This window comes from Pseudopodoces humilis, chromosome 3 (assembly GCF_049639895.1).
Source record: "Pseudopodoces humilis isolate 2021_Gansu_Grassland_sample_001 chromosome 3, ASM4963989v1, whole genome shotgun sequence".
Lineage (NCBI taxonomy): Eukaryota > Metazoa > Chordata > Aves > Passeriformes > Paridae > Pseudopodoces > Pseudopodoces humilis.
Window position 1 is genome coordinate 112,718,217 of NC_142202.1, and position 14,554 is coordinate 112,732,770.

At 41.3% G+C, this 14,554-nt stretch overlaps 1 protein-coding gene across 1 annotated transcript; it reads left to right on the forward strand.

The window, feature by feature from the left end:
- The first annotated feature begins 199 nt into the window (after positions 1 to 199).
- CENPO (centromere protein O) lies at positions 200 to 14,127 on the forward strand. Its single transcript, XM_088053823.1, has 7 exons — positions 200 to 239; positions 628 to 695; positions 2,095 to 2,255; positions 2,361 to 2,475; positions 6,124 to 6,383; positions 11,383 to 11,560; positions 13,957 to 14,127. Exons 2-7 carry the CDS (start codon positions 641 to 643, stop codon positions 14,073 to 14,075), a joined length of 888 nt encoding a protein of 295 aa, XP_087909949.1. The 5' UTR covers positions 200 to 239; positions 628 to 640; the 3' UTR covers positions 14,076 to 14,127.
- The last annotated feature ends 427 nt before the right edge of the window (positions 14,128 to 14,554 follow it).

Here is a 14,554-nt window from a genome sequence, read left to right on the forward strand (position 1 = left end):
CGGAGATATGCGTGATGACGCACTTCCGGTGGCGCAGAGGCGGGAAACTTGAGGTGAGAGCGGAGCCCTGAGGGAAGGATTTGGGGTCTCGGAGGGGAATTTTTGGGATAAAATTCCTTGAGATAAAATTCCTTGGGATAATTTATTGGGATAATCGCTGTCCTTCTTCTTATCTTCGCTGTCACCTCTCGGGGTGTTTCCTGTCCGTTTCCTTTGCGATCCTCAGTGTCGTTTTCTCGGTATTTATTCCCAAAATCCCTCCTATTCCCGCATTCCCACCTTGTTTTCCTCCTAAAAATTTTCCAAATTTATTGGGAATTAAAGGGATTTTTTCCCAGTCCTTTTTCCTCATGAAACAATTCCCAATTTTACGTAAAATTGACTTTTTTTTTTTCTTTTTTTTTTTCCCATCCCTCTTTTCTGGTCAAAAACTTCCCAAATTTAAGGAAAACTAACAGGATTTTTTTCCATTTCCATCCCCTTTTTCTCCTGAAAATTTCCCAAATATTTCGAAAATTATCGGGACTTTTTTCATTTCCTTCTGCCCATAAAAATCCCCAAATTTATGCAGAATTAACGGATCTTTTTTCCATTTTTTTCCAACCCCAAATCCTTGGGATTCCCCAGGAATTCCTCAGGGATGGATCCCGGAAAAGAAGAGAAGGAAAAGGATGAGAAAAGGGATTTTTCACATGGTGAGTTCCTAAAAATTCCCAAATTTTCCCAAATTTCTCCCATCTCCCACCATTTCCGAGCAGGAATTCTTCCCCAAATTCCTAAATTTCTCCCAAAACTCCCAATTTTCTCCCCAAATTCCCTAATTTTTCTCCTTCCCGTCCCTTTCCATGCAGGAATTCTTCCCAGAATTTCAGGAATTCTTCCCCAGATTCCAAATTTGCTCCCAAAATTTCCTAAATCTCCCCCCAAATCCCAGATTTCTCCCCAAATCCCCAGATTTCTCCCAAAATCCTCGAAATTTTCCTCTTCTACACAGGAATTTCTTCCCAAAATTCCCAATTTTCTCCCCAAATTCCCAAATTTTTCCTTTTCCATGCAAGAATTCCTCCCAGGATTCCCAAATTTCTTCCGAAATCCCCATTTTTCTCCCCAAATACCCAAATTTATTCCCAAAATTCCCAAGCTTTCTCTTTCCATGCAGGAATTTCTCCCCAAATCCCCATTTTTTTCCTCAAATCTCCAATTTTCTTCCCAAAATTCCCAAATTTTTCCCTTTCCATATAGGAATTCCTCCCAGAATTCCCAAATTTCTCCCTAAAATTCCCAAATTCCTCCCAGAATTCCCAAATTTCTCCTCAAATTCCCAATTTTCACCACAAATCCCTCCCAGAATTTTCAAATCCCTCCCCAAATCCCCAATTTTCTCTTCAAATCCCCAAATTTCTTCCCAAAATTCACAATTTTTACCCCCAAATCCCAAAATTTTCTCCCAGAATTCCCAAACTTCTCTCTAAAATCCCCAAATTTCTCCCAGAATTCCCAAATTTCTTCCTGAATTCCCAATTTTTATCCAAATTTGTCCCCCAAATCCCCAAATTTCTCCCAGAATTCCCAATTTTTACCCCCCAAATTCCCAAATCCTTGCCAGAATTCCCAGGATTTCTCCCTGAATTCCCAGTTTTTACCCAAATCCCCAAATGTCCTCCCAGAATCCCAAAATTTCCCCCCAAATTCCCAATTTTTACCCCAAATTCCTCCCAGAATTCCCAAATTCCTCCTCAAATTCCCATTTTTTCCCCAGAATTCCCAGGTTTCTCCCCAGAATTCCCAATTTTTGCCCCACACCCCCAAATCTTCTCCCAGAATTCCCAAATTTCTCCCCAAATTCCCAATTTTTACCCAAATTTGTCCCCCAAATCCCCAAATTCCTCCCAGAATTCCTAAATTTCTCCCCCAATTCCCAATTTTTACCCAAATCCCTGCCAGAATTCCCAAATTTCTCCCCCAATTCCCAATTTCTACCCCAAATTCCTCCCAGAATTCCCCAATTTTTCCCTAAAACCCCCATATTTCCTGCCAGAATTCCCCAATTCCTCCCAGAATTCCCGATTTTCCCCTCATTCCCGTTTTTCCCAGGCCTCCTGGCACACCTGGAGTGGCTGGAATTCCGGGCTCGCCGGGAAGCCGCGGAGCAGGAAAAGCGGGAACGCCGGGAAGAGCGCCGGGAATTCCTCCTCTCCAAAATCCGGGAATTGCGGGAACGCCGCCATCGGCTCCGGGAAAAACTGGGAGAGGCGGTGAGGGAAAAAATTCCAGAGGGATTTTCCCAAAAAAAACAACAATTAAAAAATGGGATTTTTATGATTTTTATGATTTTTTTTTTTTCCTGGGTTTTTCCCTAGGGAAAAGCCGGAATTCCGAGGATTCCGAAGGATCCGGATCCTCCTGATCCGCGGGAAGTGCTGGAGTGGAAGATCCGGAATTGTCGGGATTTGATCCGGATTTTCCGGCTCACCGGTGAGATGGGACGGGGGAAAGCGGGAATTCCCCAGGAAATTTGGGAATTCTGGGGGAATTCCCGAGGAAATTTGGGAATTCTGTGGAAAATTTGGGAATTCTGGTGGAATTCCTGAGGAAATTTGGGAATTCTGGGGGAATTCCCGAGGAAATTTGGGAATTCTGGGGGAATTCCTGAGGAAATTTGGGAATTCTGGGGGAATTCCTGAGGAAATTTGGGAATTCCTGAGGGGAAATTTGGGAATTCCTGAGGAAATTTGGGAATTCCTGAGGGGAAATTTGGGAATTCCTGAGGAAATTTGGGAATTCCTGAGGAAATTTGGGAATTCCTGAGGGGAAATTTGGGAATTCCTTGGGAATTCTGGGGGAAATTCGGGAATTTTGGGGAAAATTTGGGAATTCCTTGGGAATTCCAGGGGAAACTCAGGAATTCTGTGGGGAAATTTGGGAATTCTGGGGGAATTCCTGAGGAAATTTGGGAATTCTGGGGGAATTCCGGGGGAAATTCGGGAATTCTGGGGAAATTTGGGAATTCCGGGGGAAATTTGGGAATTCTGTGGGAAAAGCAGGAATTCCCGAGGAAATTTGGGAATTCTGGGGGAATTCCAGGGGAAATTTGGGAATTCTGTGGGAAATTTGGGAATTCCTTGGGAATTCTGTGGGAAATTTGGGAATTCTGGGGGAAATTTGGGAATTCTGTGGGAAATTTGGGAATTCCTTGGGAATTCTGGGGGAAATTTGGGAATTCTGGGGGAATTCTGGGGGAAATTTGGGAATTCCTGAGGGGAAATTTGGGAATTCCTGAGGGGAAATTTGGGAATTCCTGAGGAAATTTGGGAATTCCTGAGGGGAAATTTGGGAATTCCTGAGGGGAAATTTGGGAATTCCTGAGGAAATTTGGGAATTCCTTGGGAATTCCAGGGGAAACTCAGGAATTCTGTGGGGAAATTTGGGAATTCTGGGGGAAATTTGGGAATTCTGGGGGAAATTTGGGAATTCTTTGGGAATTCCGGGGGAAATTTGGGAATACCGTGGGAATTCCTTGGGAAAAGAGTCAGAATTCCCAAGGAATTGGGGTGGGAAATGCTGGAAATTTGGGAATTCTGTGGGAAACTTGGGAATTCTGTGGGAAACTTGGGAATTCTGTGGGAAACTTGGCAATTCCCAAGGAAAATTGGAAATTCCGTAGGAAAAGAGCCGGAATTCCCAAGGAATCGGAGTCTTTGGGGTGGGAAAAGCTGGAAAATCGGGAATTCCCGGGATTTCTGGGCAGAGCTGCGGGGCTGGAAAAATTCCCCATTTTCCTTGGGATTTTCCCCATTTTTTCCTTGGGATTTTCCCCATTTTCCTTGGGATTTTCCCCATTTTCCTTGGGATTTTCCCCATTTTCCTTGGGATTTTCCCCATTTTCTTTGGGATTTTCCCAATTTTCCTTGGGAATTCCCGTCCTCCCCCCGAACTCCCAGGATCCGGGATTTCCCCTCCTTTGGAGTCGGCTCCAATTCCCAGAAAATTCCCAGAAAATTCATGGATTATTCCCAGATAATTCCCAGGAAATTCCTGGATAATTCCAAGATAATTCTCGGATTATTCCCAGATTTTTCCCAGATAATTCCCAGGTAATTCCCGGATAATTCCCAGATAACTCCTGGATTATTCCCAGAAAATTCCCTGAAAATTCCTGTTTTATTCCCAGAGTTTTCCCAGATAATTCCCAGGTAATTCCTGGATAATTCCCAGAAAATTCCCAGATAATTCCCAGATTATTCCCAGATAATTCCCAGAAAATTCCTGGATAATTCCTGGATAGTTCCCAGAAAATTCCCAGATAATTCCTGGATAATTCTCAGAAAATTCCTGGATAATTCCTGGATTATTCCCAGATTATTCCCAGAAAATTCCTGGATAATTCCCAGATAATTCCCAGAAAATTCCCAGATTATTCCCAGATTATTCCTGGATAATTCCCAGAAAATTCCTGGATAATTTCTGGATTATTCCCAGATTATTCCCAGTAAATTCCTGGATAACTCCCAGATCATTCCTGGATTATTCCCAGATTTTTCCCAGATAATTCCCAGGTAATTCCCGGATAATTCCCTGAAAATTCCTGGATAATTCCCAGATTATTTGCAGAGAATTCCCAGAAAATTCCCAGATTATTCCTGGATAATTCCCAGAAAATTCCCAGATAATTCCCTGATTTTTCTTGGATAATTCCCAGAAAATTCCTGGATAATTCCCAGAAAATTCCAGGATAATTCCTGGATTATTCCCAGATAATTTCTGGATAATTCCCAGATAATTCCTTGATTATTCCTGGATAATTCCCAGATAATTCCCTGATTTTTCTTGGATAATTCCCAGATAATTCCCAGATAATTCCCAGAAAATTCCCGGATAATTCCCAGATAATTCCCAGATAATTCCTGGATAATTCCCAGATAATTCCTGGATAATTCCCAGATAATTCCTGGATTATTCCCAGATAATTCCCAGATAATTCCCGGATAATTCCCTGAAAATTCCCAGATAATTCCTGGATAATTCCCAGAAAATTCCCAGATAATTCCTGGATTATTCCCAGAAAATTCCCTGAAAATTCCTGTTTTATTCCCAGAGTTTTCCCAGATAATTCCCAGGTAATTCCTGGATAATTCCCAGAAAATTCCCAGATAATTCCCAGGTAATTCCCAGATAATTCCCGGATAATTCCCAGATAACTCCTGGATTATTCCCAGATAATTCCCGGATAATTCCCTGAAAATTCCCAGATAATTCCTGGATAATTCCCAGATAATTCCCAGAAAATTCCCAGATTATTCCCAGATAATTCCCGGATAATTCCCAGATAATTGCCAGATTATTCCTGGATAATTCCCAGAAAATTCCTGGATAATTTCTGGATTATTCCCAGATTATTCCCAGTAAATTCCTGGATAACTCCCAGATCATTCCTGGATTATTCCCAGATTTTTCCCAGATAATTCCCAGGTAATTCCCGGATAATTCCCTGAAAATTCCTGGATAATTCCCAGATTATTTGCAGAGAATTCCCAGAAAATTCCCAGATTATTCCTGGATAATTCCCAGAAAATTCCCAGATAATTCCCTGATTTTTCTTGGATAATTCCCAGATAATTCCCAGATAATTCCCAGATAATTCCCGGATAATTCCCAGAAAATTCCAGGATAATTCCTGGATTATTCCCAGATAATTTCTGGATAATTCCCAGATAATTCCTTGATTATTCCTGGATAATTCCCAGATAATTCCCTGATTTTTCTTGGATAATTCCCAGATAATTCCCAGATAATTCCCAGAAAATTCCCGGATAATTCCCAGATAATTCCCAGATAATTCCTGGATAATTCCCAGATAATTCCCGGATAATTCCCAGATAATTCCCGGTTAATTCCTGGATAATTCCCAGAAAATTCCCGGATAATTCCCAGATAATTCCCAGATAATTCCCGGATAATTCCCGGATAATTCCCGGATAATTCCTGGATAATTCCCAGAAAATTCCTGTTTTATTCCCAGAGTTTTCCCAGATAATTCCCAGATAATTCCTGGCTCATTCCCGTCTAATTCCTGTCTCATTCCCGGATTTTTCCCGCTGTCTAATCCCCTTTTTTCTCTCCCAGGAATCAGCGGGAATCTCTCCCATCCCGGAATTTCCTTCTCCTTCCACACATCCTTCGAGGGCTCCTTCCTGGATTCCTTCCAGCTGGAATTCCAGGAATTCCGACACTTCCGGATCCGCCGCCATTCCATCCCTCCCTTCATCCCCCTGGAGCTCCTGGCCCGGCAATTCCTGCCCCGGAATCTCCGGGAATTCCTGGGAATTCTCTTCCAACACCTCAACGCCTTCGTGGCCCGCAGGCAGCAGCTCAGGCAGCTCCAGGTGGGGACAGGAATTCCGGGAATTTTCCCCACGGGATTTGGGATCTCCCGGGGTTTTGGGTACGGGGGAAGGGGGGAGCGACACAAAATTCCCAAATTTCTGCCCCAAAATTCCCAAATTTCTGCCCCAATTCCCAAATTTCTGCCCCAAAATCACCCAATTTTGCCCAGAATTCCCAAATTTCTGCCCCAATTCCCAAATTTCTGCCCTAATTCCCAAATTTCTGCCCAAACTCCCAAATTTCTGCCCTGAATTCCCAATTTTCTGCCTGAAATTCCCATTTTTTTTGGCCCCAAAATTCCCAGATTTCTGCCCAAAATTCCTGCCCCAAAATTCCTGCCCCAAAATTCCCAAATTTGTCCTGAAATTCCCAAATTTTTTCCCAAATTTCTGCCCAAATTCCCAAATTTCTGCCCCAAAATCACCCAATTTTGCCCAAAATTCCCAAATTTCTGCCCAAATTCCCAAAATTTCTGCTGAAAATTCCCAAATTTCTGCCCTGAAATTCCCAATTTTCTGCCCAAAATTCCCAAATTTCTCCCCAAAATCCCCAAATTTCTGCCCCAAAATCACCCAATTTTGCCCAGAATTCCCAAATTTCTGCCCCAATTCCCAAATTTCTGCCCAAATTCCCAAATTTCTGCCCAAAATTCCCAAATTTCTCCCCAAAATCCCCAAATTTCTGCCCCAAAATCACCCAATTTTGCCCAGAATTCCCAAATTTCTGCCCCAATTCCCAAATTTCTGCCCCAATTCCCAAATTTCTGCCCCAATTCCCAAATTCCTGCCCTGAATTCCCAATTTTCTGCCTGAAATTCCCATTTTTTTGGCCCCAAAATTCCCAGATTTCTCCCCAAAATTTCTGCCCCAAAATTCCCAAATTTGTCCTGAAATTCCCAAATTTTTTCCCAAATTTCTGCCCAAATTCCCAAACTTCTGCCCCAATTCCCAAATTTCTGCCCCAAAATCACCCAATTTTGCCGAAAATTCCCAAATTTCTGCCTGAAATTCCCATTTTTTTGGCCCCAAAATTCCCAGATTTCTCCCCAAAATTTCTGCCCCAAAATTCCCAAATTTTTTCCCAAATTTCTGCTGAAAATTCCCAAATTTCTGCCCAGAATTCCCAAATTTCTCCCCAAAATCCCCAAATTTCTGCCCCAAAATCACCCAATTTTGCCCAGAATTCCCAAATTTCTGCCCAAATTCCCAAATTTCTGCCCCAATTCCCAAATTTCTGCCCCAATTCCCAAATTCCTGCCCTGAATTCCCAAATTTCTGCCCAAAATTCCCAAATTCCTGCCCTGAATTCCCAATTTTCTGCCTGAAATTCCCAATTTTTTTGGCCCCAAAATTCCCAGATTTCTGCCCAAAATTTCTGCCCCAAAATTCCCAAATTTGTCCTGAAATTCCCAAATTTTTTCCCAAATTTCTGCCCAAATTCCCAAATTTCTGCCCCAAAATCACCCAATTTTGCCCAAAATTCCCAAATTTCTGCCCAAAATTCCCAAATTTCTGCCCAAATTCCCAAATTTCTGCCCAAAATCCCCAAATTTCTGCCCAAATTTCCAAATTTCTGCCCTGAATTCCCAATTTTCTGCCTGAAATTCCCATTTTTTTGGCCCCAAAATTCCCAGATTTCTCCCCAAAATTTCTGCCCCAAAATTCCCAAATTTGTCCTGAAAATTTTCTGCCAAATTCCCATTTTTTTTGCCCCAAAATTCCTGCCCCAAAATTCCCAAATTTCTGCCCAAAATCCCCAAATTTCTGCCCCAAAATCACCCAATTTTGCCCAAAATTCCCAAATTTCTGCCCAAATACCCAAATTTCTGCCCAAAATTCCCAAAATTGTCCTGAAATTCCCAATTTTTTTCCAAATTTCTGCCTGAAATTCCCGAATTTCTGCCCCAATTCCCAAATTTCTGCCCCAATTCCCAAATTTCTGCCCAAACTCCCAAATTTCTGCCCTGAATTCCCAATTTTCTGCCTGAAATTCCCATTTTTTTGGCCCCAAAATTCCCAGATTTCTCCCCAAAATTTCTGCCCCAAAATTCCCAAATTTGTCCTGAAATTCCCAAATTTTTTCCCAAATTTCTGCTGAAAATTCCCAAATTTCTGCCCAAATTCCAAAATTTCTGCCCTGAATTCCCAAATTTCTGCCCAAATTCCCAAATTTCTGCCCCAATTCCCAAATTTCTGCCCAAACTCCCAAATTTCTGCCCTGAATTCCCAATTTTCTGCCTGAAATTCCCATTTTTTTTGCCCCCAAAATTCCCAGATTTCTGCCCAAAATTCCTGCCCCAAAATTCCCAAATTTGTCCTGAAATTCCCAAATTTTTTCCCAAATTTCTGCCCAAATTCCCAAATTTCTGCCCCAAAATCACCCAATTTTGCCCAAAATTCCCAAATTACTGCCCAAATTCCCAAATTTCTGCCCTGAATTCCCAAATTTCTGCCCAAAATTCCCAAATTTCTCCCCAAAATCCCCAAATTTCTGCCCCAAAATCACCCAATTTTGCCCAGAATTCCCAAATTTCTGCCCCAAAATCACCCAATTTTGCCCAAAATTCCCAAATTTCTCCCCAAAATTCCCAAATTTCTGCCCTAATTCCCAAATTTCTGCCCCAATTCCCAAATTTCTGCCCAACTTCCCAAATTTCTGCCCAAATTCCCAATTTTCTGCCTGAAATTCCCAATTTTTTTGGCCCCAAAATTCCCAGATTTCTGCCCAAAATTTCTGCCCCAAAATTCCCAAATTTGTCCTGAAATTCCCAATTTTTTTCCCAAATTTCTGCCTGAAATTCCCAAATTTCTGCCTGAAATTCCCATTTTTTTAGCCCCAAAATTCCCAGATTTCTGCCCCAAAATTCCCAAATTTTTTATCAAATTTCTGCCTGAAATTCCCAAATTCATGCCCTGAATTCCCCCATTTTTCCACAAATTCCCAGATTTCTGCTCCAAAATCACCCAATTTTGCCCAAAATTCCCAAATTTCTGCCCAAATTCCCAAATTTCTGCCCTAATTCCCAAATTTCTGCCCCAATTCCCAAATTTCTGCCCCAATTCCCAAATTTCTGCCCCAATTCCCAAATTTCTGCCCAAATTCCCAAATTTCTGCCTGAAATTCCCATTTTTTGTCCCCAAAATTCCCAAATTTCGGCCCCAAATTTCCACATTTTCCTCAAATTCCCAATTTTCTGCCCAAAATTCCCAGATTTCTTCCCAAGATTCCCAAATTCCTTCCCAAATTCCCAAATTTCTCCCCGAAATACCCAAATGTTTCTCAGAATTCCCAAATTTCTGCCCCCAAATTCCAAAATTTCTGTCCAAAATCCCCAAATTTTTGCCCAAAATCACCCAATTTTGCCCAAAATTCCCACATTTCTTCCCAAATTCATGCCCCCAATTCCCAAACTCCTCCCCAAAATCCCTGAATTTCTGCTCCCAAATCCCAAATTCCTGCCCAAAATTCCCAAATCTCTCCCCAAAATTCCCAAATCTCTCCCCCAAATCACCCAATTTTGCCCAAAATTCCCAATTTTTCTTCTCAAAATTCTCAAATTTCTCCCCAAATTCCAAAATTTCTCCCCAAAATTCCCAAATTTCTCCCCAAAATTCCCAAATTTCTGCCCCAAATTCCCAATTTTCTGCCTGAAATTCCCAATTTTCTCCCCTAAATTCCCAAATTTCTGCTCCAAATTTTTAAATGTTTCCTGAAATTGCCCAATTTTTCCCAAAATTCCTCAATTTTTTTCCCTTTCCCAGCAGGAATTCTTCCCAAAATTCCCCCAAATTCCCACATTTTCCACAAAATTCCAAAATTTCTTCCCCAAATTCCCAAATTTTCCCCAGAATTCCCAATTTTTTCCCCAGAAATCCCAGATTTTCTCCCCAAAATTCCCATTTTTCTCCCTGAAACCCCAAATTTTTCCCTAAAATTCCCAATTTTCTTCCAAAATTTCCAAATTTCTTCCAAAATTCCCATTTTTCTCCCTAAAAACCCCAAATTTTTCCCTAAAATTCCCCAAATCCCTCAAAATTCCCAATTTTCTTCCCAAAATTCCCATTTTTCTCCCCAAAACCCCAAATTTTTCCCTAAAATTCCCCAAAATCCCTCAAAATTCCCAATTTTCTCCCCAAAATTCCCAAAATCTCCCCAAAAATTCCCAAATTTCTCCCCAAAATTCCCAATTTTCCTCCAAAATTCCCAGATTTTTTCCCCAAAATTCCCATTTTTCTCCCTAAAAACCCCAAATTTTTCCCTAAAATTCCCAAAATCCCTCAAAATTCCCAATTTTCTCCCCAAAATTCCCAAATTCTCCCTAAAATTCCCAAATTTCTTCCAAAATTCCCAATTTTTCCTCCAAAATTCCCAGATTTTTCCCCAAAATTCCCATTTTTCTCCCCAAAAACCCCAAATTTTTCCCTAAAATTCCCAAAATCCTTCAAAATTCCCAATTTTCTCCCCAAAATTCCCAATTTCTCCCTAAAATTCCCAAATTTCTTCCAAAATTCCCAATTTTCCCCCCAAAATTTCCCAGATTTTTCTCCCCAAAAATTCCCAATTTTCTCCCCAAAACCCCAAATTTTTCCCTAAAATTCCCAAAATCCCTCAAAATTCCCAATTTTCCCCCCAAATTCCCAGATTTTCTCCCCAAAATTCCCATTTTTCTCCCTAAAAACCCCAAATTTTTCCCTAAAATTCCCAAAATCCTTCAAAATTCCCAATTTTCTCCCCAAAATTCCCAAATTTTCTCCCTAAAACTCCCAAATTTCTTCCCAAAATTCCCAATTTTCCTCCAAAATTCCCAGATTTTCTCCCCAAAATTCCCATTTTTCTCCCCAAAACCCCCAATTTTTCCCTAAAATTCCCATTTTTCCTCCAAAATTCCCAGATTTTTTTCCCCAAAATTCCGTTTTTTTTCCCTAAAACCCCCAAATTCTTCCCTAAAATTCCCAAAAAAACCCCCCAAAATTCCCAATTTTTTTTTCCTTTCCCCAGGAGGAATTTTCCGAGTTCATCCAAGGAATTCCCTCCCAGAATTCCCTCTTCAACCTCCTGAGCTTCCGGTACCGAATTCCCGGGAAAATTCCCGGAGAATTCCCGGAATTCCGAGCGTGGCTCCTGTACCGGGACCCCCTGCGGAGCCTCCCCAGCGACGTCACCGTCACCACCCCCGGTGAGAGCGAATTCCAGAGGATTCCTGGGAATTCCAGAGGATTCCTGGGAATTCCAGAGGGTTCTGGGAATTCCAAAGGATTTTAAGGGATTTTTTGGGAATTTTTTGGGATTTTTTTTGGGAATTTTGAGGGATTTTTTGGGAATTTTCAGGGATTTTTTGGGAATTTTTTGGGATTTTTTGGGAATATTTTGGGATTTTTTTGGGAATTCTGAGGGATTTTGGGGAATTTTCAGGGATTCCTGGGAATTCCAGAGGATTCTGGGAATTCCAAGGGATTCTTGGGATTTTTTGGGAATTTTTTTGGAATTTTTAGGGATTTTTTTGGGAATTTTGGGGAATTTTTGGGGATTTTTTGGGAATTTTGAGGGATTTTTTGGGGGGAGTCTGAGGGATTTTGGGGAATTTTCAGGGATTCCTGGGAATTTTCAGGGATTCTGGGAATTCCAGAGGATACTTGGGATTTTTTGGGAATTTTTTGGAAATTTTTTTTTTGGAATTTTGAGGGATTTTTTGGGGAATTTTTTGGGATTTTTTGGAATTTTTTGGGAATTTTGAGGGATTTTTTCCCAGAATTCCATTTAATTTTTCCCAGAATTCCCTGGAATTTTTCCCGGAATTCCAATGGAATTTTTCCCAGAGTTTTGATGGATTTTTCCCAGAATCCCACAGAATTTTTCCCCGGAATTCCATGGAATTTTCTCAGAATTCTATGGATTTTTCCCAGAATTCCCTGGAATTTTTCCCAGAATCCCACGGAATTTTTCCCCGGAATTCCATGGAATTTTCCCCAGAATTCCCATGGAATTTTCCCAGAATTCAATGGATTTTTCCCAGAATTCCCATGGAATTTTTTCCCAGAATCCAATGGATTTTTCCCAGAATTCCCATGGATTTTTCCCGGAATTTTGATGGAATTTTTCCCACAATTCCAATGGAATTTTTTCCCAGAGTTTTGATGGATTTTTCCCGGAATCCCATTTAATTTTTCCTGGAATTCCCATGGAATTTTCCCCAGAATTCCCTGGAATTTTTTCCCAGAATTCCAATGGAATTTTTCCCAGAATTCCCTGGGATTTTTCCCAGAATTCCCTGGAATTTCTCCCAGAATTCCATTTTATTTTTCCCAGAATTCCCTGGAATTTTTCCTGGAATTTTGATGGAATTTTCCCAGAACTTTGATGGAATTTTTCCCAAAATTCAATGGAATTTTTTCCCAGAATTTTGATGAAATTTTCCCAGAATTTTTGATGGATTTTTCCCAGAATTCCCTGGAATTTTTCCCACAATTCCAATGGAATTTTTCCTGGAATTTTGATGGATTTTTTTCCCAGAATTCCCATGGATTTTCCCCAGAATTCCCTGGAATTTTTCCCAGAATCCCACGGAATTTTCCCCAGAATTCCAATGGAATTTTCCCCAGAATTCCCTGGAATTTTCCCCAGAATTCCCTGGAATTTTCCCCAGAATTCCCTGGAATTTTCCCCAGAATTCCCTGGAATTTTCCCCAGAATTCCAATGGAATTTTTTCCCAGAATTCCCTGGATTTTTCCCACAATTCCAATGGAATTTTTCCTGGAATTTTGATGGAATTTTTCCCAGAATTCCCATGGATTTTTCCCAGAATTCCCTGGATTTTTCCCATAATTCCAATGGAATTTTTTCCCAGAATTCCCTGAATTTTCCCCAGAATTCCCTGGAATTTTCCCAGAATTCCAATGGAATTTTTTCCCAGAATTCCCTGGATTTTTCCCACAATTCCAATGGAATTTTTCCTGGAATTTTGATGGATTTTTTCCCAGAATTCCCATGGATTTTTCCCAGAATCCCACGGAATTTTTCCCCAGAATCCCATTTAATTTTCCCCAGAATTTTGATGGATTTTCCCCAGAATTCCAATGGAATTTTTTCCCAGAATTCCCTGGAATTTTTCCCAGAATTCCCTGGAATTTTTCCCAGAATTCCCTGGAATTTTTCCCAGAATTCCCTGGAATTTTTCCCAGAATTCCCTGGAATTTTTCCCAGAATCCCATTTAATTTTTCCCAGAATTCCCTGGAATTTTTCCCAGAATCCCATTTAATTTTCCCCAGAATTCCCTGGAATTTTCCCCACAATTCCCATGGATTTTTCCCAGAATCCCACAGAATTTTTCCCCAGAATTCCCTGGATTTTTCCCAGAATTCCCTGGAATTTTCCCCACAATTCCCATGGATTTTTCCCAGAATTCCCTGGAATTTTCCCCAGAATTCCCTGGATTTTCCCCAGAATTGCCTGGAATTTTTCCCCAGAATTCCCTGGATTTTTCCCAGAATCCCACAGAATTTTTCCCCAGAATTCCCTGGAATCTCCCCCGTGGAATTGCCGATTCCTGAGCCCATTCCCGTTTTTTTCCCAGAGGGAATTCCGGCGCCTGCGGAGCACTCGCAGCTTTTCCGGAGCCTCTCCCTGGCCGGAGCCTTCCGGGCCCTGCGCGACCCCCGGAACCTTCCGGAATCGCCGGCGGGAATCGGCTGAGGGCGCGACGATTCCCAGAAAAAAAACCCGGAAAAATTTGGGAATTCCGGGGGGTTTGGGGGGAAATCTGGGAATTCTGGGGGGAAAAATGGGAATTTTGGGGGGAAAAATGGGAATTTTGGGGGGAAAAAATGGGAATTTTGGGGGAAAAATGGGAATTTGGGAGGGAAAAGTTGGAGAATTCCAGGAAAAATTTGGGAATTTTGAGGTTTTTGGGATTAAATTTGGGGAATTCCCAGAGAAATTTGGGAATTTTGGGGTCAAAGTTTGGGATTTGAGGGGTTTGGGGATACATAGTCCCAAATTTTGGAGAAAAATCTGGGAATTTTGGGGGGAAAAGTTGGAGAATTCCAGGGAAAATCTGGGAATTTTGGGGTTTTTGGGGATAAAATTTTGGGATTTGGGAATTTTGGGATTAAATTTGGGGAATTCCCAGAGAAATCTGGGAATTTTGGGGTCAAAGTTTGGGATTTTGAGGT

Bases quoted from the DNA above. Each gene is read 5' to 3' on its own strand.
- CENPO (XM_088053823.1), top strand. From the start codon at position 641: ATGGATCCCGGAAAAGAAGAGAAGGAAAAGGATGAGAAAAGGGATTTT. The intron at 696-2,094 runs GTGAGTTCCTAA...CGTTTTTCCCAG, and splicing joins GAAAAGGGATTTTTCACATG to GCCTCCTGGCACACCTGGAG. The intron at 6,384-11,382 runs GTGGGGACAGGA...TCCTTTCCCCAG, and splicing joins AGCAGCTCAGGCAGCTCCAG to GAGGAATTTTCCGAGTTCAT.